General features: G+C 41.1%; 1 protein-coding gene across 6 annotated transcripts in view; it reads right to left on the bottom strand.

Annotated features, from left to right (window-relative positions):
* Window positions 1-24206, bottom strand: part of GRB10 (growth factor receptor bound protein 10) — a 148598-nt gene that overhangs the window by 64262 nt on the left and 60130 nt on the right. For all 6 annotated transcript variants that reach the window (XR_012994654.1, XM_076330276.1, XM_076330279.1 and 3 more), the window contains exon 3: window positions 23841-23934. Coding sequence is in view for 4 of the 6 variants with exons in the window: in XM_076330276.1 (XP_076186391.1) it covers window positions 23841-23934 (94 nt within the window). In the remaining 2 variants the exon portion in view is untranslated. The remainder of the gene's footprint in view (window positions 1-23840; window positions 23935-24206) is intronic.

Raw genomic sequence — 24206 nt, 5'->3', positions numbered from 1 at the left:
TTTAACATCATTTTGCTTCCTTGCCCACAATTTGTTAAACTTTGGCTTTGTTCACAAACCAGCTCCACTGGATGTTGCAAGTTAATATTTTTGGTAAAGTAAATCATGATTTCAATTACAAGAAAGAAATTAAAAGTTCAATTCAAGGAAAGAAGAAAACTTTGTTATAAAACCTCTACTGAGCTAGTGAGCTAAGCTGTCATGTTCCGTAAAAACGAAAGCACTTTGAATACCATTTGAACATTTTTGAGCATACCATAGGAGGGATGATAACCCCTAAGTTAGGCCTGAGCAAACTTTAATCTGTGCTTAACCATGTCCCACTTGTCTTCTACTTCTAGCCCTTCTCTATCCCCTAGATCCTAATTTATTTACTTATTTTGGTTGTTGTTGGCCTTGGTGTGTCAAGCTCAGCTAACAGGACTAAGCAGGATCCTGCTTATTCTGTGGCTGAAATGAGCCCTGCTCAGCTTCATCTATGCCAGCCTCCCGAAGCAAGCAGGTATTTCCACAGCTGTCAATGGGCTCACTGCGCTGCAGAAATTCTGTTTACTGAAAAAAAGCTGAACATGGAAAGGATCCTGGCTTTGGACTACAGACCAGGCTGCACTTCACATCTCTAAATGGCAGCCCAGCAAACACCCTTCCCTTTTACATATGGCCTGCAGGTCATAGGAAATATTATGAAAAGCATCACAGGACTTAAGTGAGCTGTGATTTAAGAGGATTTTAAAAACTGTACACATACATACATAAATAATTTCCTTCTTGTTTGCTCATTTCAGAATTTAGTTCTCCAGCGTTATGCCTCATACCAGTTCACAGAGAAGACTGATGCGAGTGCTACCAGGAATTCAGCAGATTTATAAAAATGCTGTACCACTTTTCTGTCGCCATGGAACTAAGTCTGATGCTACATGAAGCCTAACAATGTGTATATAAACAAGTGTTTGATATTACAGTAAGGCAGCTGTTGATTGCTCATCTATACCTATTTGACAGCCTAACTCCAGCAATCAGTTCCCCAAAATGAGTTTCAGTGTAGCACATTCAAGATCCTGCTTGACAAAGCAAAGGAGCTAAGATATAACTAATGTAAGATTTCGCTCAGGTTTAGCTCAGTAGAAGATGATATCAAAGTGATTAGCAGGCCCTCCTGCACACATTAACCAACCTTCAAGGAGACAGATGGAAACAGCGAAAGAAAAGGAATGCAGAATGGCATATACTGTAGCATCCTGCACTGATGATCCAGTGAAACACTATGTAAAATATAGGTAATACAGGGAAAATACATTTACATTAAAATGAACAGAAGTATTTAACTAGAATTTAAAAGGGAAAAAAGACACTTAAAGTATTACGGTATCCACCTCAACATCCCGTTTCTAATCTCCTAAAGCCGCATATAAATTATTCTGATTCATATTGGTGATACAAGTATGTTTAGCAAGGTTTTTGGTATTGTGGAAATCTCATTTTTTATGATCAAAAATAGCCACCCAGGTAAGGATTACCAGAGTGAGATGTGCACACAAACTCCTTTTACAAGATAACCCCTTTTTAAGAGGATCCTTTGCAGAAGAGCACTACAGCATGTCGCTCCAGTGCCACATCCAAATGCTGTTTTGATAGGATTTTTCAGAAATTCCAACCACTAAAACATTTTGAAAATATACCTTCGCTGACAACACACAGTTGTTATGATGCACAAAAAAGTCCACTCTAGATAACAGTCATATTCCTCTGTTCCCTTCTCCCTCTGAACTTGTAACTACATGTGCTCTGTTTACACAAATATCTTTCCTCCCTCCGTAACCTGTTTCAGCTTCTACTAATGCCACAGGCACCAGTTGCCTATTTGAACTTGCTTTTCTTGCACACAGAAAGAGTTACCTACAGCCCCCCTACCGTTGCATGCATTTAGGATTTGGCAGCTACTACGCCTCAGAGAAGCACACAACAGAAGGTGGATGATACCAAGCAGATTTCTTACAACGTCCTTTAAAAACCCCACAGTGACTTCTACAGCGACGCTGCAGCTGAATGATACCCTCCAGTTCCAATTCTATGCGCTCTCTCTTCTCCTACATTATTAAAAATTACATACAGATGGTAGTTTTGCACAAGAAACAAAAAGACAATATGAAAAACATTTGCAAACCCTATTTGTTTACACTGTTCTCCAGGTCTGCTGCTGGACCCAATTATAAAAGTATCAAAAGATTGCATTTGTTGAATATTGGAAGACTGGAGGATTTTTATTCCTTTAAAGTGAAGGCAGAAGACACAAACCCAACTTTGCCTCCTAGAGACATCACCAAGTCCAGAGTGGTCAAAGTCTGAATTAAGAATGACAAGCCTGAACCCCAAAACTCCAGAACTTCATGCACCCTATGAATCCCCTTATGGGACTCTGCACTGAAGAGTCCTTTACTTTACTTTCTAACATTCATCAACTTAAGAGTAATCCTCTACGTTGTACTGTAACTATGGTTGCTGGCCTACAAAATGTCACATCAGTGTACAAGCAACTTTCAAAATGCTAAATGGACCATGCCATGGCAGGAAGGGCAAGAAGCAAAGATGCTGGTCAGTAAGAGAACATGAAAATGAGATAGGCATCTACGCTCTCTGGAGCACACTGAAATGCCACACAGAAGAGTCAACAGGGAACTTGTAACTGCTCCGGTATTCTCCGAGTGATTTTTAAATCCCGCATGCATCGATTCCCATTTCTGCCAACAAGGCTAGGAAGGCTAACACCAAATGTATGTACATTAGTTACAGGTGCTGGAGAGAATTCACTTTATAAACACCTCTTTACTAAAGGTTCATGGTTGGACTCCAGTAACATTCTTAAAACACACCTTATAAATTTCTTGAAATAGAAGACAAACTAAATTGAACAAAATTAATGTTGCTAGGTAACAGCTATAGGAATAAGCTACATATGAAAGGTGTTGGTCAAAAAAAAAAAATCAAAGCATTAACGAGTAACAGGAGCAACTGGCTACAGGTGCCCTATGGCAGGAAGGAATGAAATTGTACCCTCGGACTAGTCTTTATTACATAAAACAAGCTTCAGGAATTCTGATGAAAAAAATGGAGGGCTAAAAAATGAAAAATTCAACTCTTGCCCAGTTCACACACCTAACAACTGGACACCATAAAGATGATGAAAGCTAGGTATTTGGGGGGCGCGAGGATGGATAAGCAGGGGTTGGTTTGTTTAATTCCAGAGACAAACTAAAGTAAAGCACATCTCTGACCAAGATTTTAACCGTTTTGCCCTTTGATGAGGCCACAATTATTCACAGACAACATTCGGAAGCACCTCCCAGCGTGCATATTCCCACTTCTAACACAAGAACCCTATAGAGTCATGTTGGCCCTTTTGTGGAGTGGACGGACATTGGTTGCCTCAACAGACGATTGCTGGCCATGGGTATCACCACCACGACTGCTGAGCCCTCAGTCGACTCTAAGGCACAGGTGTTGAAGCACTAATAGCATTGCTATGAGAGAGGGGTTTGAAACTTAAGGAAAACATCTAAAATGTCTAGAACGTGATTATGCATATACATATCAGCTTTATTACAATTATAAGAGATAGGATATGTGAGTTATGGCCAGTCCCCTTTCCAGATCCCCACACCCCATTTAGAGGGCACACGAGTTGGGATTCAATCTTCCCAATACCCATTTTCTACTAGGAAATTTGCAGCTTAAAAAAAAAAAAGGCAGGAAAAAAGCATACATTCCTAAAAGAAGCATCAGGTCAAAGTCTGAACCCAAAGTCAAACAGGACACCAGCTGATCCTGTGGGACTGCACAGACAGTGGGACTGACAGGCTCCTGTTGGGTGAGCATACCACACACCCTTGTCCAGCCATCGCTGATGGCAGAGCTCCTGATAACAGCAATTACCAGCAACTGCCAGCCTTTCAAATCCCTCTTCGCAGGCCACTGTTTGCAGAACCAATGCTGTATAGTAAATAATGAGTAAACAGATCACTTAAAGCAGAATCCGAGGCTAAGTAGACCTCTGGGAAATTGTCATTCCTGGGATGATTGCAAAATCCAGTCAGAAGATTCGTTTTCAAGAAACTGGTAACATCTGCAGCTTTCTTCTATGAACATTAGGTTCAGTGGTTTCCCTGTACCACTTTCTCATGTCACCTACTTCTGGTTCATTAGTTTAAGAGAAAGACTAAGAAAGACCTTAAAAGGAAAGCATTTGTTTGGGTGCAATTATAAAAACAGAAAAAACCAAACCCGAACAGCCTCAGTTACACAGAGGCTAGAAAATAACATTAGTTGAGGAGAGAAGCAGCACAACAGCAGGCAGAATGGGGTATTCTTTCCAAGACCAAACCTCGGGTTGGAGGAGACTAATCTTCAAAAAACCCTCGAGAATGATGGAGCAGTTGCATTGGTGAAGGACTCGACACACCACAGGGTGAGCAGGCCAGACTGATTTTCCTGACCCAAAAGGAGATACGAACAGAGGGAAACCTTAAGCTTAAGTCATAATCGTGCAAGTAACAGTCATGCACCTATAGCCTTATTGTGACCCTTTCCTTACTCAGGAAAAAAAAGAAAAGGAGAGTGAGCATGAGTGAATGCATGAGAGACAGACTGACCGACCCAGGGATTCTCTGTTCAAGTCTTATCTTCCTGGTAAGGTTAATTGGATGCCTCAATCTTGGCGCATCACCTCTATAGCAAAACCGGGAAGGAAAGCTCTGGCGATACATCCCAAAATGCTGACTACAGAAAGACTGTCACTCATCCTTCAGGAGGACATGTTCAGGGTAACACCTGGGCAGCAAAATGGCTCCTAGCCTGTGCAGCCCACACAAAACCAAACAGAAAATCCACTGAAGCTTTCCAGATAATGGGGAAAATCGTGTTAACCTACTGAGCCTTTAAGATACTTCCAAGTCAGAACTCAGGAAGCACAACGTTGGATGGCAATGGATAGATGAATTGAAATACTGTCCACTGGCCACATGGTAAGTGCATGCAGACTGCATCTTATGTTAGACAGTCATATTTACGGGTGATTGGCTTTAAGAGGATATCCTGGATCAGTGAGAGCTGCAATTTGATAGAGCAAAGGTCAGGTTTAGTTGCATATTTATTAAGATTACATATTTTTACATTGAGGGAACTGAATAAAAAACTTTAAAATACTGTGTTTCCTTATGCTTACATGAATGAAAATTATTATTTTTCAAAATTTATTCTACCATTTCCTATATACACATTTCTACTTGTAACGCTTCTCTAAAGTTTTACTTAGATATCTTTTTCTTATTGCGGGGGGGGGGGGGGGGGGGCAGAAGAGCAAATCAAATATACACAAATAAACAACAGTAATAGACAAGTCGAGTTCAAAAAGGAGTTAAAAATTCAGACAGATGAGAGGAGCTACCACGTGTCTTACAAGTCTAAAGCTATTAAAGGCCATGTTAAAAACATAGTCAAAGCATGTATTGCTTTCCTTTAGGGAATCTGTGTTCTCCCTCCCTGATTAGACACCATAATACCCAGCCAAATAATCCCAGTTGAACAATCCTTACAAATCGATATGAGTACCACTGCACGGTTTAGTCCCTCCCGTCCTGCCAAGAAAGCCCAAGCTTTATCCCTGCTCCGGGAAACGTTGTGGGTAACCTCCTAACGTGCTGCTGCGCAGCTCCAGCCAAAGCCTGTCACTGCTCTCTCAGAGAGAGCATCGCCCGCCTGCCCGGGGAAGTCCCTGCCCGGCAGCCAGCAAACCCCAGGCTTCTTGCATCGGGGGATTCATTTCAAAGCCACTCCGTGACAACTTAAATAAAGCTTTCAAGTGAAAAGTGGTTGGATTAACCCAAAAAGTCCATTAGCATTTCTCTTCAGGAAGCAATGGGTCCCCAGAGCTAATGCTGAAACATCATCATCATCATCATTATTATTATTAAATTAGGCATGTACATCATCATTTGATACCCGGGCTAACCTTTAATCCTACTAACTTTAAACCATGAGTTTTAAAATTTGCTTAGAACAGGTTTATTGCTGGCTTAGAAAGCATATTTAAGAGAATAAAAGTTCCAAGAGTTGCACACAGCAATTAATGAATCAGCTATTCCTCCGAGTTAATTAAAGATTGCATTTTCAGCACATAATAGTTACCTAGCTGTGACCCATGTACTTACAAAGCAGACAGCAGGAATATTTCGTATTTAAGGTACTTCTAGTCAGAGTTTAGTTAACAGAACCAAAGTCATATGAAAAAGTAAAATGCTTTAACACCAGGGTAATTTTGGCTTCTTTTACCAGTTGCTTTAATAGTTTAATATTAACTCCAATTGTCATTTCGATAAATTATCTACAAGAGACTAAACTGAGGAAGAGTTGTTTGGAATCGCAACACTGCGTCAAAAAAGCCCTCTAAGAGCCCCCGACTTGGGACTTTCAAACCCAGCACCTGACAAATAACAATGAGCAAGCTTGCCTACCTTAGCTTTGCTTCATAGATGAAGGTGGCTGCCATCAGATGTCCTCTTACTGCTTTGGCAGCACGTCGATATAAGCTTTCCCTACATTTCTTTGCCCTACTAAGGGAACAACATTTTGGGGCACGCATTTAATTTCATCTGCACACAGATACTTTGTCCTTGAGTCAGCTGTCTGTTTTAGGCTCTCCTTTCACGCAAGCCTAGCTCTTGTGTCAGAAAATCAAGTAGTCCATTTGGGTGCAGAACAAGGAGCTCTCCCCTGGCCCTGCCAGCAGAGAGTGGATAATTTGTGAGGAATTACTGCTGTAACAAAGCACGAACCTCCGCTGTGTGAGAAAGGAACACCACAGTCCTGCCGCACAGATCCCCAGATGGCAGAGCATATTGCTGCAGTCGCATCCCAAATGGCGGTGTGGAGCCACTGCTGAAGGCGTCTGTACCCCACACCACTGATGCGGAAACCAGTCATTTATAAGAGCTCCACGATGCTTCCCTCTGCCGTGACTATGCGGACCCCAAGAGCTCTCATTAGCCAACCTTTTTTTTTTTTTAAATAAAAAACCAACAACCAAATAAGAACACCAAAAAAAACCCCAACCTGAAAAAAAAAGACAAACCATTGCAATCACCCGAGACCAACAATGATACAAAAGAAAAAGTAATCTGAATTTACCATTCAGATCTTCAATAAAGAGCAATGACATCACCCTAAATTTATCTATGCTTAAGAAAAATAGACATGCAGTTAAGTTTCTTCTAGACTCACCAAATTGAGTTTCCTTTTTTAAATCAGCTACTCAAAACGCAGTCCTTTGCCATTTAACATCTTGCAGGCAAGCTGCACCAGTTAAAGTAAGTCAGGTCGGGTTTACCCAAAAGCGAAAGCCACAGGTGCGCTATGCACAAGATTCATCACGGCTTGATGCGAGTCAAAACCAACTGGCCAACTACGCCTGTCTTCCTTACAGGACCCACATGCTCCATTTTTCAAGGTGTGTGCATTCCCCGTTCGGGTACTCAGAGTGCCCCTATATTTTGGGAAGCCAGCCCGCTGCTCTTCTCCACCTGGGACCCTGAAGCCCCCACCTAGGCTCGCCTCCTTGCACGCCCACGAAACAACGCTGGAAGCAGGACACGAGACATTTTCCCCCACGGGTACTCTTGTTAACAGTCCATCGCTTCTTACAAGGCAATCTCCATTTCCTTCAGCCCGCGTGACAAGGATGTCATCGGTACACTCAAACGAGCTCGCAGGGCCCCGACATCCTGCACTGCGCCTCCCGAAATCACCCCCACCACTCCTCTTAGGAAAGTCGTCCCAAAAACCTGCAGGCACAGGTTCAGCGTTTGCAGGAGGTTAGACAACCTGCTCACCTCACTCTGTTTCACATCTGAAATACAGCCCAGAAAAGCAGAGAAGACTGGTTCCTCTGCCAAAAGCACACCCACGTATTTATAGACCTAGAAAGCCTTAGCCCTAGAAAAGAGGCAAGGCATGAACAGGACAGAACTTAAGGTAGGCCAAAAGTGTCGCTGTAAAGCCCTAACGCTCCCCGAAGGACTTCTCTCGATGGCTTTTTAACAATGTCAGCAACTCCAGGTTAGCCACTGTGGTAGTAATACCTACTGGTGTCCCAGCAGCAAGCTTTCACTGCTTCAGTTACCTGATTGAATGATTCTTCAGTGATGCTACCTTAGCCTTGGAGGTGACCTGTATTTGGACTTTAGTATATTCCAGATTCACTCTCTGATGCATTTTTTCTACCTAGTTTCTAAAATTCATTGTCATCTTCTGAAGAGTATTTATGGTTATTCTTGAGGATAGAAGCTACCTGTGGTCGCTGGGCACATCATCCAGTAGCCTTTGAGTTGCAGACCTCGCAGTTTAGAAACCCATCATCTGCAGCACTTTAGATTTCAGAGGGACTTGGAATATTTTACTGTGCCTGAGGTCTCCAAGATTTTTCAACCACTTAAGGACAAACCACAAAAACATATACAAAAAGAGTAATTCTCTCTTGCTGTTGAATAGCAGCAAGCTCATAACTGAATTGCAAAGATAAACAAAAAATTAGCAGCCCCACGAAGACTTTTTTTTATATATGAAATTACAAACATACAAGCTTATAAAAATTTACAAGTGCGTGTATATGTAAACTTGCAAGCAACGTATACCAATTAGGAGTGTTAACAAGATATACAGCCAGTTTAAGACATGTTCTTGCACAGTTACAAATCCACTCAGACAGTGGTGCTGTAACATACCGTAACATTGCACTGCTTCTAACCTCATGTTGTACATGTCACAAATTGCCCGCAATCTTGATTTGGACAGAAAGACTTAAATATTGTTACTGCAATCCTAATACCATTAATGAAATTACATACTAATTGCTTTGGTCAGTGGCACCTTATATACTTTAATTACTTAAGCAGCTGCTTGCTGTGAAGAACTCCAAATTTAGCTACGTCTCATGCTATATTTTGATTTTCTTATATTTGGCTGTTTTGCCCCATTTAAATCTGTTTTTTTTAGCTGAAAATACAACTAGCTTGACAGAATCTTGTCCTTTTTAATAGGCACAAAGAGACTTAAATTAACAAATTCACATTGATCTTCCCCTTGAAGCTTCTTGGCTTTAAGAAATGTCCCGCAACCTTCTTCATCCTCAATGCAAGAATGTCAGCTGCTTTGAAATTATGCATCTCTAAAGTATCCTCACATGACACAGCTTGCCATACTGAAGTGCTGTCATGAACCACTTGCAGCACAGTGTTTACATAAAGGCAGAAATAAATACTGTACTGCTTATCACAGTCAGATAAGTTCAAAGACAGTGATGACTGAGGTTTATTGTTACAGTGCTGCACTGTGGTGAAAAATTTCAGTACAGAACTGGCATCAAATTACAACAGAGTTGTTGTTCTACAGATTTTGCTCCCCCCTCTTATTATGTGAGCTCAATACAAGCCCCAGCTTAGTATATCTGCTTTATAGATGATGTAAGAAATCTGAGTTACAGAGGTGTACCATTCCAGTTCTTTTTGGGGCAGCCTTAACACTGCAAGAAGATAATTTTTTTTTTCCAAAGCTACAGGCACCATAAATAATGCAACATTGCAATATTATCTTTTGCTATTTTACTCCTCTTTACAAAATTCAAAATAATTTTCTTTGGAACAACAACAATTCTCATTGACATCCCTCAATCTCTTCTTAGATGAATGTGAGGACAACCTGACTAGAAAGAGAAACAAACAAGGACAGAGTTTGTTTCCTTATTTGACAAATATACAACTTAAAGCACAAGCCACAGCAGCTGCACCGTAACATCAGAATGTACGGTTATCTAAAAACATTTAAAAGTTTTAGTAGTAAAAAAAAAAAATTAAATGAAGGCTGTTTCTGTTTTCTGATGTGTTTATGCAATTATACGTTCTTAACTCTAATCATAAAATGGATGAAACCCCAACATACGGTTTGAGCTTCTGCACCACGTAAAGCACTAGAACCAACTTCAAAGTTTTCTCCATCCCCAACAGTCCTCCAGAGTCGACATCCCACATGGGCTTCCTTTCAGCTTCCAGTGAACTAATTTTGAGAGTTATCTTGCATCAGGTGAAGAACAACACTTTTTGTACTTGATTCAAATAAACTTCAGATTCTTACCACCTTCCTCTTTTACCACAGTGGGTACCATTTCATTGAGAGCCACTTACTGCTCTTTTCTACCTTATTTACTTCTATAGTGTCTGCTCCGTCAACAACAACCCTCAGTTTTGTCCTCATTAGCTAGTCCCTCTCTTGGCCCCTCCAAAACTGAGGATGCACTAGAAGACTTTCTTCCCACGTGCTCTCAATAAAATGCATCTTGAAGTAATCTAGATGCCTGCATGAGACGCGTCAAGTATTTTGACCGATGTGTTTTCAGGTAGGCACTCATTAACACATGAAAAGCACTCACATTGCTTGTATCAGGTCAGTGCATAAAGCCAGGTGTGCTAAACAGCAGCATTTTTCCAGAACAACTGAATCTATATACAAGGACCTATTACAAGTATAAAATACTGTAAAGGGATCACAAACCTATACTGATATCACTATATCCGTAGAAATTTTGGGGATAGATTAACCCTTAAGTTTCTTCCAAGCCTGTTTAAAAGCTATTTAACCCACGGCACTAAAAATTTATCTTCTACCTCACAGATTTGAAACCACCGAGCAGGTAACTTAATAGTACAAAAGCGTTTCTTCTCTGTCCCTTCTGTGTCAGATTTGTTGGTAGGGGGCTGAGTCTTCCTCTGTGTTTGTACGGCACAAACATCAAAAGGACTAATTTCAGGCTGAAGCTGAGACACGCGCAACATTCAACGTTAACCTCTGCCCTCACTCTGCATAGGTCTGCACGTTTGCCTGAAATACAAGGAAAGGTTGCTCACAACCAGTTCAGTAGAAATGACTCCACATTTCAACTATTTTTCCTGTTAAAATATCTGTATTTCTAGCCCAGTATAAGTGTCTAAGAATGCTTTTACTGCTGCATTTCATTTCACTTGTCAAACCAGAATAAACTTCCTTCGGAGAAAGTGGTTTTTTGCTATTACAAGTACATTAGGAAGTGTGCCAGCACAGCTGTACCACCAAACCCCTGGGAGACACCAGGCCCCGGGGAATGTAAATGGTCTGAGAACAGCCTACTTGAAAGGACATCTTTTTTCAGGGCAAAGTCATCAGCGCTGCAATCACCAAGTCCTCTTGCTCAAACACCCTCACAGTAAGAAAGGAGCCTTTCACCCCAGCCGTGCCTTCAACAAATTTCTCCCCGATAGTCTCAATTCACCTTGGAGCCAACAATCTGCCAGACTGATCTCTAAACTTGCTCTTCAGAAAGAGATCTCTCCGTTTTGTGTTTCACCAGCCTACCGCAGCAGGAGGCATGTATCCTGGCCCAAACAGCCCGGCACTATTGCCATACGGAGGGAGGGTTGGGAGGTTTTTTTGTTTTGCTTTGTTTGGTCGGGTTTTTAAACAGAAGGTTTATAGAGATACACAATGGTGGAAAGATATTACCACAGACATAAATACTGTATAAGGAGACATCTCGGCTCCTACAGTAATGAAAATGAATTACTTCTCTTTCAATAGTTTCACTTCAGCTACATACTATAACCATCTTAAAGAAACTCCATGGCTTTTCACCATGCTTTATGCCTCAAGTGGTTTTCCCTTATCTCGCTATCCCACATTTAATGCCAATTTTTTTTTTTTTTTTTTTTTAAGTAAATGTTCCAACATTAACTTGCAAGGCTGGTCACTGTTCCAACTTTGATTTCAACCCCTATATGCACACAAAGAAAGCTTCAACTACCCTTCAGCTTAATTCACTGACCCCCTCCCTACTGTGAGTCAAGAATTATGCACCTTCAATCAAAGCACATTTCTAGTACTTAGACGCTGCATTATCTTTCACTACTTCCATGTCATACATTGCATACAAACAAGTCAATCTACAGAAAGGCTACCCACCATGTCAAAGTAATAGTCTACGGTTTACCCTATATATTAGGATACAATCTCACATAGGTTCACATTTCAGTCTTTGATTTCATCTCTTCAGAACTGGCTCTCAACTTAATACTGTGAACAAAGCGAGATTTCATCTTCAAAAATAGCATGCACACTACAAAGCAGATCCCAACCACATACTTAACAGAAGTGTTGCAATAGCAATATCCTCATTTTGCTGATGGGGAAAACGTAGGTAAACAACTACAGTGATTTGTTTCATCCCATGTAACAGGTAATTTGTTGAACGAGTGCTTCTAACTCTTTGCCCCACTCCGCACAGCCCAGTGGCCAACCCCAGCAAGTATTTTCCAACTCCTGATGGAGGGGTCACGGGTATGGAGAGCCCATCGCTGCTTCTGTGCGCTCATGCAAAGAAACGTACACTTAGCAGTATCCTGCAATGATTTCTGCAGTCCAGTTTCCTCAAGACCTCGGGTGAGTCCGATTACTCTGAGCAGCTTATAGCTGCCTGAGGTATAGAAGGCTAACTAACAACACATGGGAGTCAGGTCTGCTGCTGCCATCATTAACAGCTATGGTTTGCAATCGTTCGTTGGCATATGAGCATAAGAACCTCTGTGCAACCCTGCAGCGCAGACTTCGGAGGTTTGTTACTCCATGCAACTTCCAAAATGAGTGAAAAAGGAACTGTCCCCCCCACGAAGACCCTGCTATCAATAAAGTAGGCAGCGGGCCCAAGGTCACTTGTCTTCAAATCGCCTTCGTTCAGTGAGGACTGGCTGTGGGTACAGGCAGTACACTGCATAGATACAGGGCTTACAGAAAGAACCAGCATGTTGCTGTAATCAAACCCTGTACCATTTTACACTGTTCTTGCTATCTTAAGTCTGCCTTCAGTCATGAACTTTTAATCATTTTTTAAACATAGAAAATCATGTTGATACTTAACACAATTTTGCCACTAAGAAAGCCTAACTTCACATTCACCCAACACCACAGAAAAGTATTAACCAGGTATTTTTAGTGACATCCATTTTTTCCAGATATATCACAGTACATCTTCTCGACATAACTAAGTTAAGCTATACTTGCTGATACAGACCATGAGCACATTCCAGTGCAACTTGTTTGTCTCAACTAAAGGAAATACGTTCCCATGCTGGAAAAATCTTAAAATCCACAGTCCTCAACTTCCCAGTCATCTGGCAGAACCAATCTCTTTTATAAACAGATTAGAAAAGGCATTTCTAAGAAAGATGATGTTTAAGCTATAACTTGAATTGGGCATTTTCTTCCCAGCTGTAAGATGCGTTACATCTTTATGTGACAATCCCAGTTTTCTAGTATGTAAGCTCCTGAAAATTGTTCTAATATGCAGAAAAGGATACTAAAACCTTAAACTAATTCTATACTTGTCCAGACTGCTTAACCTAAATTTGCTGCAATAGTGTCAGCCAGCTTTTAAAATCCATTCGATTTTTAGGTGCAAAGCCAACTTTTGTTTAGCATTTATAATTCTTCCTCTAATTAAGGCCAGCTAATAAATGAAAAGGGAGGGCACCAAACTGTTGAATCATAAGGAATCCTAAAGCAACAGAAGCCTTTACTGGGAGAATTGCTGTATCACAAGCATGCCCCATTTCACTCTTGCGAACGAGTCTTGCCTTGCCCTTGTTCTGTTTCTTACCCCTGGAAATGTTACAGATTTAGACATCGCTTGGTTATTTTTTTTTATTTAATTATTTTTATTTTTTAAAAGAGGAGCAAAGTGAATTTCTGTATTCATTCTTCAGATGATAAAAGCTCTGCTTAGAGGATGGAGCTCATAAAAAGGTAAATTAACTTATATTTTGCTCCACCTGAGGCACTGGAAAGAAGAGACAGAAACAAAAAGTTAGGGCACTTTTATCGTTAGGACAAACAATGGAAGGAAACCAAGAGCTGTAGTGCCTGTTCTCCACCCTCTCACTACTTTGATAGAGACCAAAAATATAACCTTGAAGGTCAGGGGAAAATAAAAACCTAAAAATCGAATACACATCTCAGAATTGTTTGCAGATGAGAGGGCTGCATTGTGTCAGCTATTAGAAATTATCTGCCATCACAAGAGAGATCAAAGGTGCGTGGCTGATCAGAGACAGAACACAAATCAGTTCAGTGTGCTTTAAATGGGGGTGGGAGTAACTCAGGGCTTTATCTGAAGGAGTTAAATGGATTTCATTCGGGGGGGGGGGGGGGGATCTATCTAGTCCCAAAATTGCTAAATATACTGGTGAAGTAAGGCTGTTAAAAGGTTTCTTGTGAAGCTCAAGTCCAGCCAATCTCAAGAATTCAGGGAGCAGTTTCTGGCATTGCAACTGCCTCCACTTTGCCACGCCACTGCTACCACACTCTTGGAAGTAAGTTTCATAGGAAGGGGGGGTCTGTTTTCCCCCATCACCTTCAGAAAGCAGAGAGACATACAGTAACACTGTGCTCTTGATACAGATTTTACCAAAGCAGACAGATTTAAAAAAGAGCCCCCCCCATCAGTCACAACACTTTCAAACATTATGTACATTGCAGATAAATGGCAATCAATTTCTGATCTATTTATAGGTGACACTCTTAAATGTCCAAATAAGCAGAATAGCTTTATTTCAGACCTGAACACAACGGTCATGAAACCAGATTAGCACCCTAGAGCTTTCCATGTAGTCAAATACTGAAGGGCAGTTCTCTCTCCATTAAAGCTGACCTTGCATAGTGACACAGTACTTTTATCTCAAAAATTAGAGATACTTACACTTTCAAAAATATTCTTTTAAGCAGTATTTCATAACAGGCAGTATAGCTGCCGTGAGTATGGATTGTTTCCATCTCTAAATATACCCTTCCCCTTTACATGTCAAACTGCCTTTGAAATTTAGGATTTGATTTTTGGTTAAGGTGTCAGAATTTGAAGTTAATATTCTGATGCTGCAGAGACATTGTTTTTACTGAACGACTGCCATTGCTATGACATGATTAAAAACTAGGCTAGATAATAAATCAACTTTCCTAGCTGGAAAGCTCATTAGTACTGAGACTATTTAAGTGCCCACAGCCATGTTTTGACATTTGGCTCTAACACCTTCACCGAAAGGTTCAAAAGCTTCTTACACAAAGCTAAATACACTTAAAACATGCCCCCTAACAGGGAAGAATATGCAGAACTCAAGGACGTGCAGGAAGATGGTGGAGTGGCACAGGCAAGAATTCAACTCAGCCATGTTAAAAATGTCATCCAGAAGCTATCAAAAGAGCCTTTGCTGATAGTGTTAATTTCCATCCTTCCACTCTCCTAACATCTTGACAGTACAAATTTAGTCAGATTACAAAAGAAAACACAAAGGCAATAAAAGTTATTCCAGAAAACACATGAGCTCATTCCAAGATCTTACAGTTAACTTGTATTGATTAAATTAGAAGAGAGCATTTCAGATCACTAAGCTCAATTATGGACCATTAACTCAAATGGAAGAAATAAGCCTCCTAGGAGGCAGAGGACAACCTGAGACCACAAGTCTCCCCATACCTGTTGGACAGTAAATGAATCAGTATATAAAGCAATAAAAAAAATACTGGAATCTATCGCACTTGGCTGCTTTAGCTATCTGCTTACAGAAAGGATGGGGATGACGCAAGTTGCTAAGTGAATACATTTACAGAGGAGAGAGTGTGCTACCCATAGGATTTTGGACTTTTTTGCTCACAAAAGACATGAGACAAGTGCACAAGAAATGAACTCAGCTCAGGTACCTGGGAGAAGCACCTCATCATGAGTAGATACTGAGACACTGTTTTCCCTCTGGTATCCGAATTTCCCCAAGCACACCATTTCCAACAGAAGCATTGGACTCACGAGCTCAGGCCCCAAAAATGAAAAGCCCCAACAACATCATCTCCATGAAGGACTTGCAGGTTGACTTCCCCCGGGAGGCCTCTCACAGCCCATGCAAGGTGCTGTTCCTCCCAAGCAGCCAGCGAGGCTGTTGCATCAGGCGGCCAGCAGGCAGGCACTCGGCAAGCGGCCAGCCGCCCCGACACAACTGGAGTAGCTACACCAGCACAGAAAGTACTTGTGCCGCCGATGACATCACCTCGCTGAGCTGATATACCTCTGGGGAAGCGTGCCAACAGTAAACAAATAGATGATGTGAATGTTTGCCTTCTGCTAACAGAGCAGACTCTTGTAACAGACTAGACTCTTGTAACACACTAATACCTTTATGCACCTACCTTCATGGCACCCCCGTCCCACCCCAACCGCCCCCAAAGCATGCCATTTCACTCAGCCGGTTCTTACACAATAGCTGCAGCACAGACGCCCAACAGCGCACACCCCCAGACAAGAAGAGAGGGCATCCCTACGCCGCCCCTTGCATCATCTAGCCGAAGGATGCAAGGTGATGACTGCTCCAACAGTTAGTCTTAGCTCTGCTTCAGTGGTAACAGGAAATGCACATCCCTTAATATTAAGGTCAAAAGTGAATTAAAAAGGACATTTTATTTTACAATTTATTTCACAGTGTCTCCCTCTCCCTATTTGATTTGCGGTGGGTTTCTTAAAGAGTCATCATTTTAGGCTTATAGTAGTACTAAGCTAACTTGTTCTCCAATAGGTAACACATAAGGGGTGAGGGAGGTAAATGGCCTCTTGCTCTGAGAAGGATCTCTAAAGAAGCAACAGAATCACACCACCCAGATGCCCAATTTACACCTTCCCCTCTCAAAAGCCTTAGACAAAAATTTAACAATAACGACAAGAAAGGAGCTTCTAGTCACCCTAAATTCACACCTTGTGAATTGACTCCCCCCCACCCCGTGATAACTGGAGATATAAATCTTGAAAGAGAAGGTGGAAGAACACAATCCCTCTACCTACAGTATGAAAAAAACCCCCACCTTCTCAGACGTCATACACCCATACAGCTTCCGTCCCCGAGGGGCAGGTATGGTGCGCCACGGACTGTCTCGAGCAAGGAACCCAACTCCCCAGCCCAGCTCCACCTGCTCTCCCAATGCGACCGCTCTGCCCCAGCAACCATCTCCCCTCCAACGTGGCAAGAAGTTCATTACAAACATGGTAATAACTTTACCGTTTTCCCATAGGCCACAGAACAAAATAGGCTTAAAATTTACTTGACAGTCACATAAACAGGGAAGATTAATTTTTAATATTGTAAGACTTCTTGCTTTAGGCTTACTTCAAAATTCTCAATTTTGTCTACATCTCCACTTGTAAAACTTCCAATGAATAAAGGCCTCAAGGCAAACCATGCTACACCCTATACAAGCAAGACAGAGGGCTCCTTTCCCTGCACTGAATCCTACCTTGTCAGAGAAATTTACCCAAAGGACACACTGAATCCTGAGAGATTATAAACAGGCTTAAAGCCCATGCTTGCCAACTATGAAATATTCAAGCTTTTTTTTTTTATTCATATCAGGGGCCTTCAGAGGAACACATTTAATTTTAAAGATGTCCAAAATTAAAGATCTGCAAAGCTGACACTAAAAAGTTGATATATGAAAAAGAAAACAAAATAAAAAATTTAAAAATACAGTAAAAATAAAATCCATCAGTCACCTGCAAATATGTTTCTCTGAACATGCACCATTTTAAACCATTTTTGGGCTGTTTCTCATTTCACTCAATCTTCATTAGCAGCTTTATTATATATAGAGTCTTCCTGCTAAACTCAATCAGTTGGTCTATTTTGTTGTCCTGTAGCTTGGTGCAAATCTCTGAAATCATCTGTACTAAACATCAACCTACTTTTGTCTTCTCTTTTGGTTATCCCCCCCCCCCCCAAGTTCTGTCAGCTCAAGGCTTTGGGAACTAATATAATGAGGGAAGTTAAACTTCTACACAGCTATTATGGGTGCCCTCCTAGTAACTGTGCTAACAAGATTCATCACCAAATACAATGGAAGCCTTCTCCAAAACAAGACAAAGGTACTGTAATGAGCTAGGCAGGAAGCAGGGGCTCTGCTCTCTGCGTAAGGGTAGTCAGTGTAAATCTTTTTGGCATTAATGGTGTTTTTTTCCTAAGGCTAGACAATGACAACAACATTCATACAATACAGGAGAATTCATGAATGTCTGGCAGCTTTTGGTATTGTCTCTCCAATACAAACAAGGCTATCTGTTTCTCACTCTATGTTTTCAATTCAGTATCAGCTGGATTCTACAAAAACATGGGTTAGTTCTGATACACCAAATAACCGACTCATCCCAGTGGGATCCCACAACTGAAGCATATCAGAAGTAGCACCGGCCATTACTAAACACACTCCCTCCTTAGCTACAGAACAAGTAACAAAATCGCCTCAACCTCACATACCTATTCTGAGGCAGATACACAAGAAAACGTATTAAAAGCAAGTATTAATAGCAGTGGTGGAGAAAAACAGTCCTACAGAAGATTAATTCTCTGGGCTAAATCTTAGGCATCGTAATACTTCATCTAAGCCCATACTCATTCAAAAAGTCTGTCCATATTTACATGGGCTTTTATTTTTTGGACCCAGGCAGTGTGCTAGAAGGGTCGTTTCCACCACCGCTGACATTTACCATCTCTGTAGAAGTTAATGTATTAGTTAGTAGCCAGCAAAGTACAGGAGACCATCTACCTCAAGAGCAGGCTGTAGTGCGATGCATGTTGGCAGCTGCTCTGGATCCCTCCAGTTTTGGTGGGAACAAGTCGTCTGTACGTATGGGCAGGAAACCTAATGCCAACCGATCCGCAACCACAGCATCTTCATTGTCTCACTATAGGCAAGATTTCCTACCGTGACCAACCAAGAAAGACCAAAGGATGAGCTGGCTGTTGACAAAGGACAGCTGTTGACTAGAACAACTCATATCACCATTTTCCTTCTGCTGCCAATATCCGGCTCAGCTCTGTCCGCGAACTGCTGTGACAAAAAGCATCAAGTCCAACAAGAGCTGAGAGCGCCTCAGGAGAGGAAGGCCGCATGCGAATGCATTAATAAAAGGAAAATAAATCTTTCATCACAGACCCACAGCAAAACACATTTGTACAGACACCGACAATCATCCCACAAGTACGCACATACAGAAAAGTGACAAAATTGCATGTCTAATACTTCCACTAAAAGTCAAGGTAACAGAACACATCTTATTTATGCCTGGCTTCAAAATCCTGAATAAGTAGCAGCTACACAACCTCAAAAAGTACACATCAAGCACCAATAAAATGTACTGCCCATAAACTTCACAGCCGGGGGTGGAGTTGGCACTATTTGCTGCTTGCTACAAAAACAGAAAAATGAGCTCTGAAACACACCTCAACAAAGAAAAACCCAGAAGTACAGAGCAGGATGAGCTAGCAGGTTAAACCCCCCTGAAGTCCAAGAGTAAACAAATTCAGATGGGCTTATGGTTTTCTGTAGCATGGTGTATTTTGCTATCATACTTCATATGGCAAGGCCGCTCCTAGGCAGTGCACGGAAATCCAGAGGATGGACTTGTCTTGCTACTGAGACACATTCAAGGTTAACTTTGGTGGCACCGCACAGCGCTGCACTCAACCAAGAAGAACGGAGGCTGCACTGCCAGGGTGCTTGGAGAGAGAGGAGAACCAGCAGCATCCTTTGGGACGGGGCAGGGAGAACAAGTGCTGGAGCCCATCACCTCTATGAAAGGCCTCAAAACTGCATCTCCATGTGAATGCAAGTGTTTTGACTAAAATCACCACTATGCTCCCCAGCTCTGCCCCTCACTACTGGATGGGGTACAAATGCCGTAGGCTACACACTGCAGAGAACCTGTCGTTGCAAAATATTAAACATTTGTGAGCGCTAAGTGTTTCGCAAAGTAAGATGTGGCTGAGGAGGCTACAGTTTCCTTCATCTCCACATTCCACTGCTGAAGGGAAAAAAAAATTAGAAAAATAACAATACCTGTCCCATCCTAAGCATGCTCTCACTTCCTCTTTCTCTCGGTGTTTTTAAAGATGGCAAATAATTGTTTTGATTGTTTCTTAACCACCTTCCTTAACTCTTCAGGAAACGCCACATAGTTTAGACATATTTTTCTTCTCCAAGCCTAGAAGCTTTACTACAGCTTCTGGAAGGACTGCTCGAGAAATACTTCACTTGCTGTTTATTAAATGTTTATTAAATGCCAAATCCTGGCTGGTTGTTGTTAACTTTCATATAACTTTCAATAGGTAGCTGAAGCATATCTGTTCCTTTACATCAGTGGATATTAGTATTGTTCAGCTGGATGAAGCTCACTCTTTCCTACTGCATTTAATTTATGAAGTAGCTTTTGGGGAACAGAGGTAAGAAATCCTAGTTCCTGCTCTCTGTGTTTAGTATCTTTACGAAATTTGCCCAACTAGCAGAATCATTGAAAAGTAAATACTAAATAATGGCTTAGATATAAAAATATGTATTGTTCAAGTAAGCGAGTTTATCAGCATACCTACACATAAGCAGTTATTGAACTATTTCTAGGAAAAAATACTATTCCATCTGCACTCAACTTTTTACGTTTCATATGAAACCTGCCTATTTTAAAGACTCCTCACTTTACAAGAAGTATTCTCTGCTCCCCAATCTTCACAAGATATTCTTTTAAAATAAAAAGCTTAACAGTTATAAAGCATCTGCTTGTGTAAAAAGAGTGATTCAGCAGGAAACATGTACTTGAAATACCCTTCACAAGAAAGAGCTTATTCACGCAGGGACAGTTGGCAGGGATATCTCAGTCTCCACTTGAATGCTCTTTTTCCAGCTTGTGTTGAAGGGGTTCAGATGCCTGGGAGGAAGCTAATCACCATTTTTTATAGGCCGTGGAAAGCAGGGTCTGGTTCAGAATTGCAAGTGCTTGTACCAAAGCTCTCCCAGTGAAAAGCAAAGGGCTATAAGTTAATGTTCAACAGAAACTGGCAAACCTGCTGCACTCACTGAGCAATACGGTCAGGTATGAACTGGAAGTGTATACATAAAATAACATAATAAGCACAGTTGCTCAGAGTTCAGCTGCAGCATTTAAGGCACAGCACACTAAAGGGAAAAAGGCAGGGAGCACTTAACACATGAAATATTTTAGCCAATTCTAATCCTTCCACAATTTCTGCTCCCATTAAGTATGTATTAAACCAGCTTTGTTGCAAGCCAATCAGTTTTCCTTGAAAGTCTTGCGAAACACAGGAATAAAAGCTTTAGATCTGCTAGTCAGTATAAGCTGAAGTCAGCAAGTAATATATACAACTGGAAGCAAGATTTGCCATAGTCTGTCGCAAATACCTTTTCATCAGCCTAATCAAGACATACCACCAAACAGATTCATTTATTAAATATAAGTAGTGGTCCTGCAAGTTACTTCTGGATACAGGTTTACTCTTAAGTTTTTCATTGAAGTCAATGCCTGCAAAGCTTTAATAGAAAGTAACGGATGACAGTTTAGTCTAAAGTGTTAAAAAACAAAGCAAACAGCTGCCACAGAACTTAAAAACCCACTTTATGTTAACAATCTAGTCTTCCTATTTATTGTGTGACTAGTATGACTGCATCAGAGCTAGTTCAGACCATGTCACAACTCCCTCCGAAGCTCTTCATGTTTTATTTTTGTATGTACCATTCATTAATCAGTTACTGGAATACGTGGCAGCTCTTAAAATACTTGTACTTTCAAGTTATTGGACAAGAACGTGTATTTCTTATGCTATGAAAGAGTGTAGACACTCACACTTGGACAGAGCAAACACACAAGACATGACATAACATCATGCTTACAGCCACTTCCACTTCCAAAAAAATACTGAAGCAGCAGGTATCATGCCTGCGAGGCACGTTGCTTCCCTCCGACACTGCAAAAAGACAAAAGGTGCTACAGCCCAGCGCAGCATTAGATGCCACCACTGGGCATTCCGGTTTCAGTTCTTAATCTACGCCACTTACGTAACAGCATTTCATAGTCACAGGGGTAGGCAAGATTATTAATGTGCTAAAAACCTACTTCAGCAACAAAATCAGGAAGATTTTAGAGATACTGGATTTGATTGCTGTCAGTCAGCTGACGTAGAAAAATACCCCAAACAATTTGTGGGTGCAGAAGTGATCCTTACTTCAGAAAGTATTGGGAAAACATGTTAACTGGGTCTTGCTTTAGAAATAAACATTAAACTGCCAGTACCCCCTATGCAAAGCATTCTCTTTAAAGATAGCTGTTTCGTAAATTAATTTAGACCAGTTCGCATACAGACATTTGTCTCAAAGTGGCTAAGGCAGAGCCACACATCAGGTGACACTGTATGGATTCTTCTGCAGTACTACAATATTGAGAGGAAAAGAAGGCTCTGAAAAGGAAGCAGGAAAATGTCAGGCTGAAAAGCTGGCGTGTTGCCACCAAAATGCAGTATTACCTATCTCTTCAATAAATGTTCAGACTTCACAAGCAGCAGCCACACATGCTTCAATACATGAACTTAGACCACACAGGATGTGTTCCCCTAAAAAATCCCTTGATTAAAGGGGGATATTTACCAATAGCTTCAGAAGACATCACCTATATAGATCTGCTCCAGGATTTGCACATCCCAACGTAGGTAAAATTAATGTAATATGATGAATAATGGAATGAATGAAAAATTGAATTTATAAACTCTGTGCTGTATGCACGCAAGCATGCCACAACACAACACTGCTTGTGCTACTAGAAGTTTTAGACTGGATAACATGGCAACCTGTTATCTTCTATTTTCAATTGAAAGCAAAGCTTTAAAAAACTGGAGGACTTGGGGTGTGGGGAGGGGAGTAAATTAAAATACAATCTTCATTACATTCTGGCACTTGTTTGCGAAACTTAAATAGTCTTGAGGATCTACAAGTCATGAAATTCCAGTCTTGCTGCCCTTGGCAAACGAAAGAAGCTGGATTTTTAAAGGAAGAGTTAAGCATGTCATATTTGCAAATATTTTAAGTAATATGTTCATGATCTCTTTTGTTTCAATAGCCTTGTGCCGACTGCAATACTATTAGCTGTTGCACTGAAGAAACAACATTTGAAGATGACCTTCAAGGACTTAGTTCCAAATTAAGCCATCAGGAACCCTGAGGGTAAAGGGGTTCACTGGTTAAGATGGCACACTCTATTATTAATTATTTCAAAGCCAAAAAAATAAAGCTGAGCTAAAAAGTCCCTGCTATAATAGTAACTGTCTTTTTTTAGGTATCTGAACAGACAGCAATTGGCAAACTAAGACTTTTAAGATTTATTTTAACTTTTTATGTATGGTCCTGTTGAATTACAGAAGCTAAACTATTGCACAAGCATTACGTCTCTTTCTTTCCCCAAATGAGCTGATTTCTGTCATGCAAAGCAAGCAAACATACTTTTCTCTTCTTTTCTCCTACTGCAAAAGTTGAGCCAGAGCCCTGAACCCTTCTTGTAGCAGTCAAAGATTTTCTAAATGTAACTTCAACATTACAAATGTCGAATTCCATTTCAGTACTTCCCTCCTCTGTGCTCCTAAAAGCGGGAGAATATCCCTGCCACCCAGGCTAGCAATCCCAGTTTGGGCTACAAGGCTTGAGATGCACCAGAAGTTCTTCGTCATCCTCATCCACAGCTCAAAGGACAGTTGTGACAAAAAACGATTTCTTCAGCTCTCCTCCTCCAACCATCCAGAACTTTTTTCTTTTTTTATTTTTTTTTTTATTTAATGAGAAGGAGAATTGGCAACACGGAGGCAAAACCATCTCTGCATTCCCCCGAGGAGCCTGGATTCCCACCCACTGTTCCTTACCTTGGTGATTCAGAGAGATGCGGTTAGATGGTTCTTGGAAGCCCGGTTCCACCAGATCCCGCCGACCATGAGCTGAAGTCTGATCTACATTGTCCTAAAAACAGAAGAGCAGAAAATCTTATCAAAACCAGGCATTCTGTACTCCCTGTAAGCTACATCGCACAGAGCCAAACCACTGATACAAAAAAACAAAATCCCTGCAATACCTCTGAAAGGAGAAACCAATGTCAGAAGAAGGGGGGAGATTATAGGGGGACACTAGACTGTCACATTAATACATGTGGCATGAATCCAGAATCAATGACGATGCCATTGGCTCATCTGCATTTCAAACTGGGGAACAGTGATGTAAATGCACTTCCTAGT

Source organism: Aptenodytes patagonicus, chromosome 2 (assembly GCF_965638725.1).
Source record: "Aptenodytes patagonicus chromosome 2, bAptPat1.pri.cur, whole genome shotgun sequence".
Lineage (NCBI taxonomy): Eukaryota > Metazoa > Chordata > Aves > Sphenisciformes > Spheniscidae > Aptenodytes > Aptenodytes patagonicus.
The sequence above is the reverse complement of the archived record's forward strand: the minus strand, read 5'-3'. Positions and strand labels throughout refer to the sequence as shown.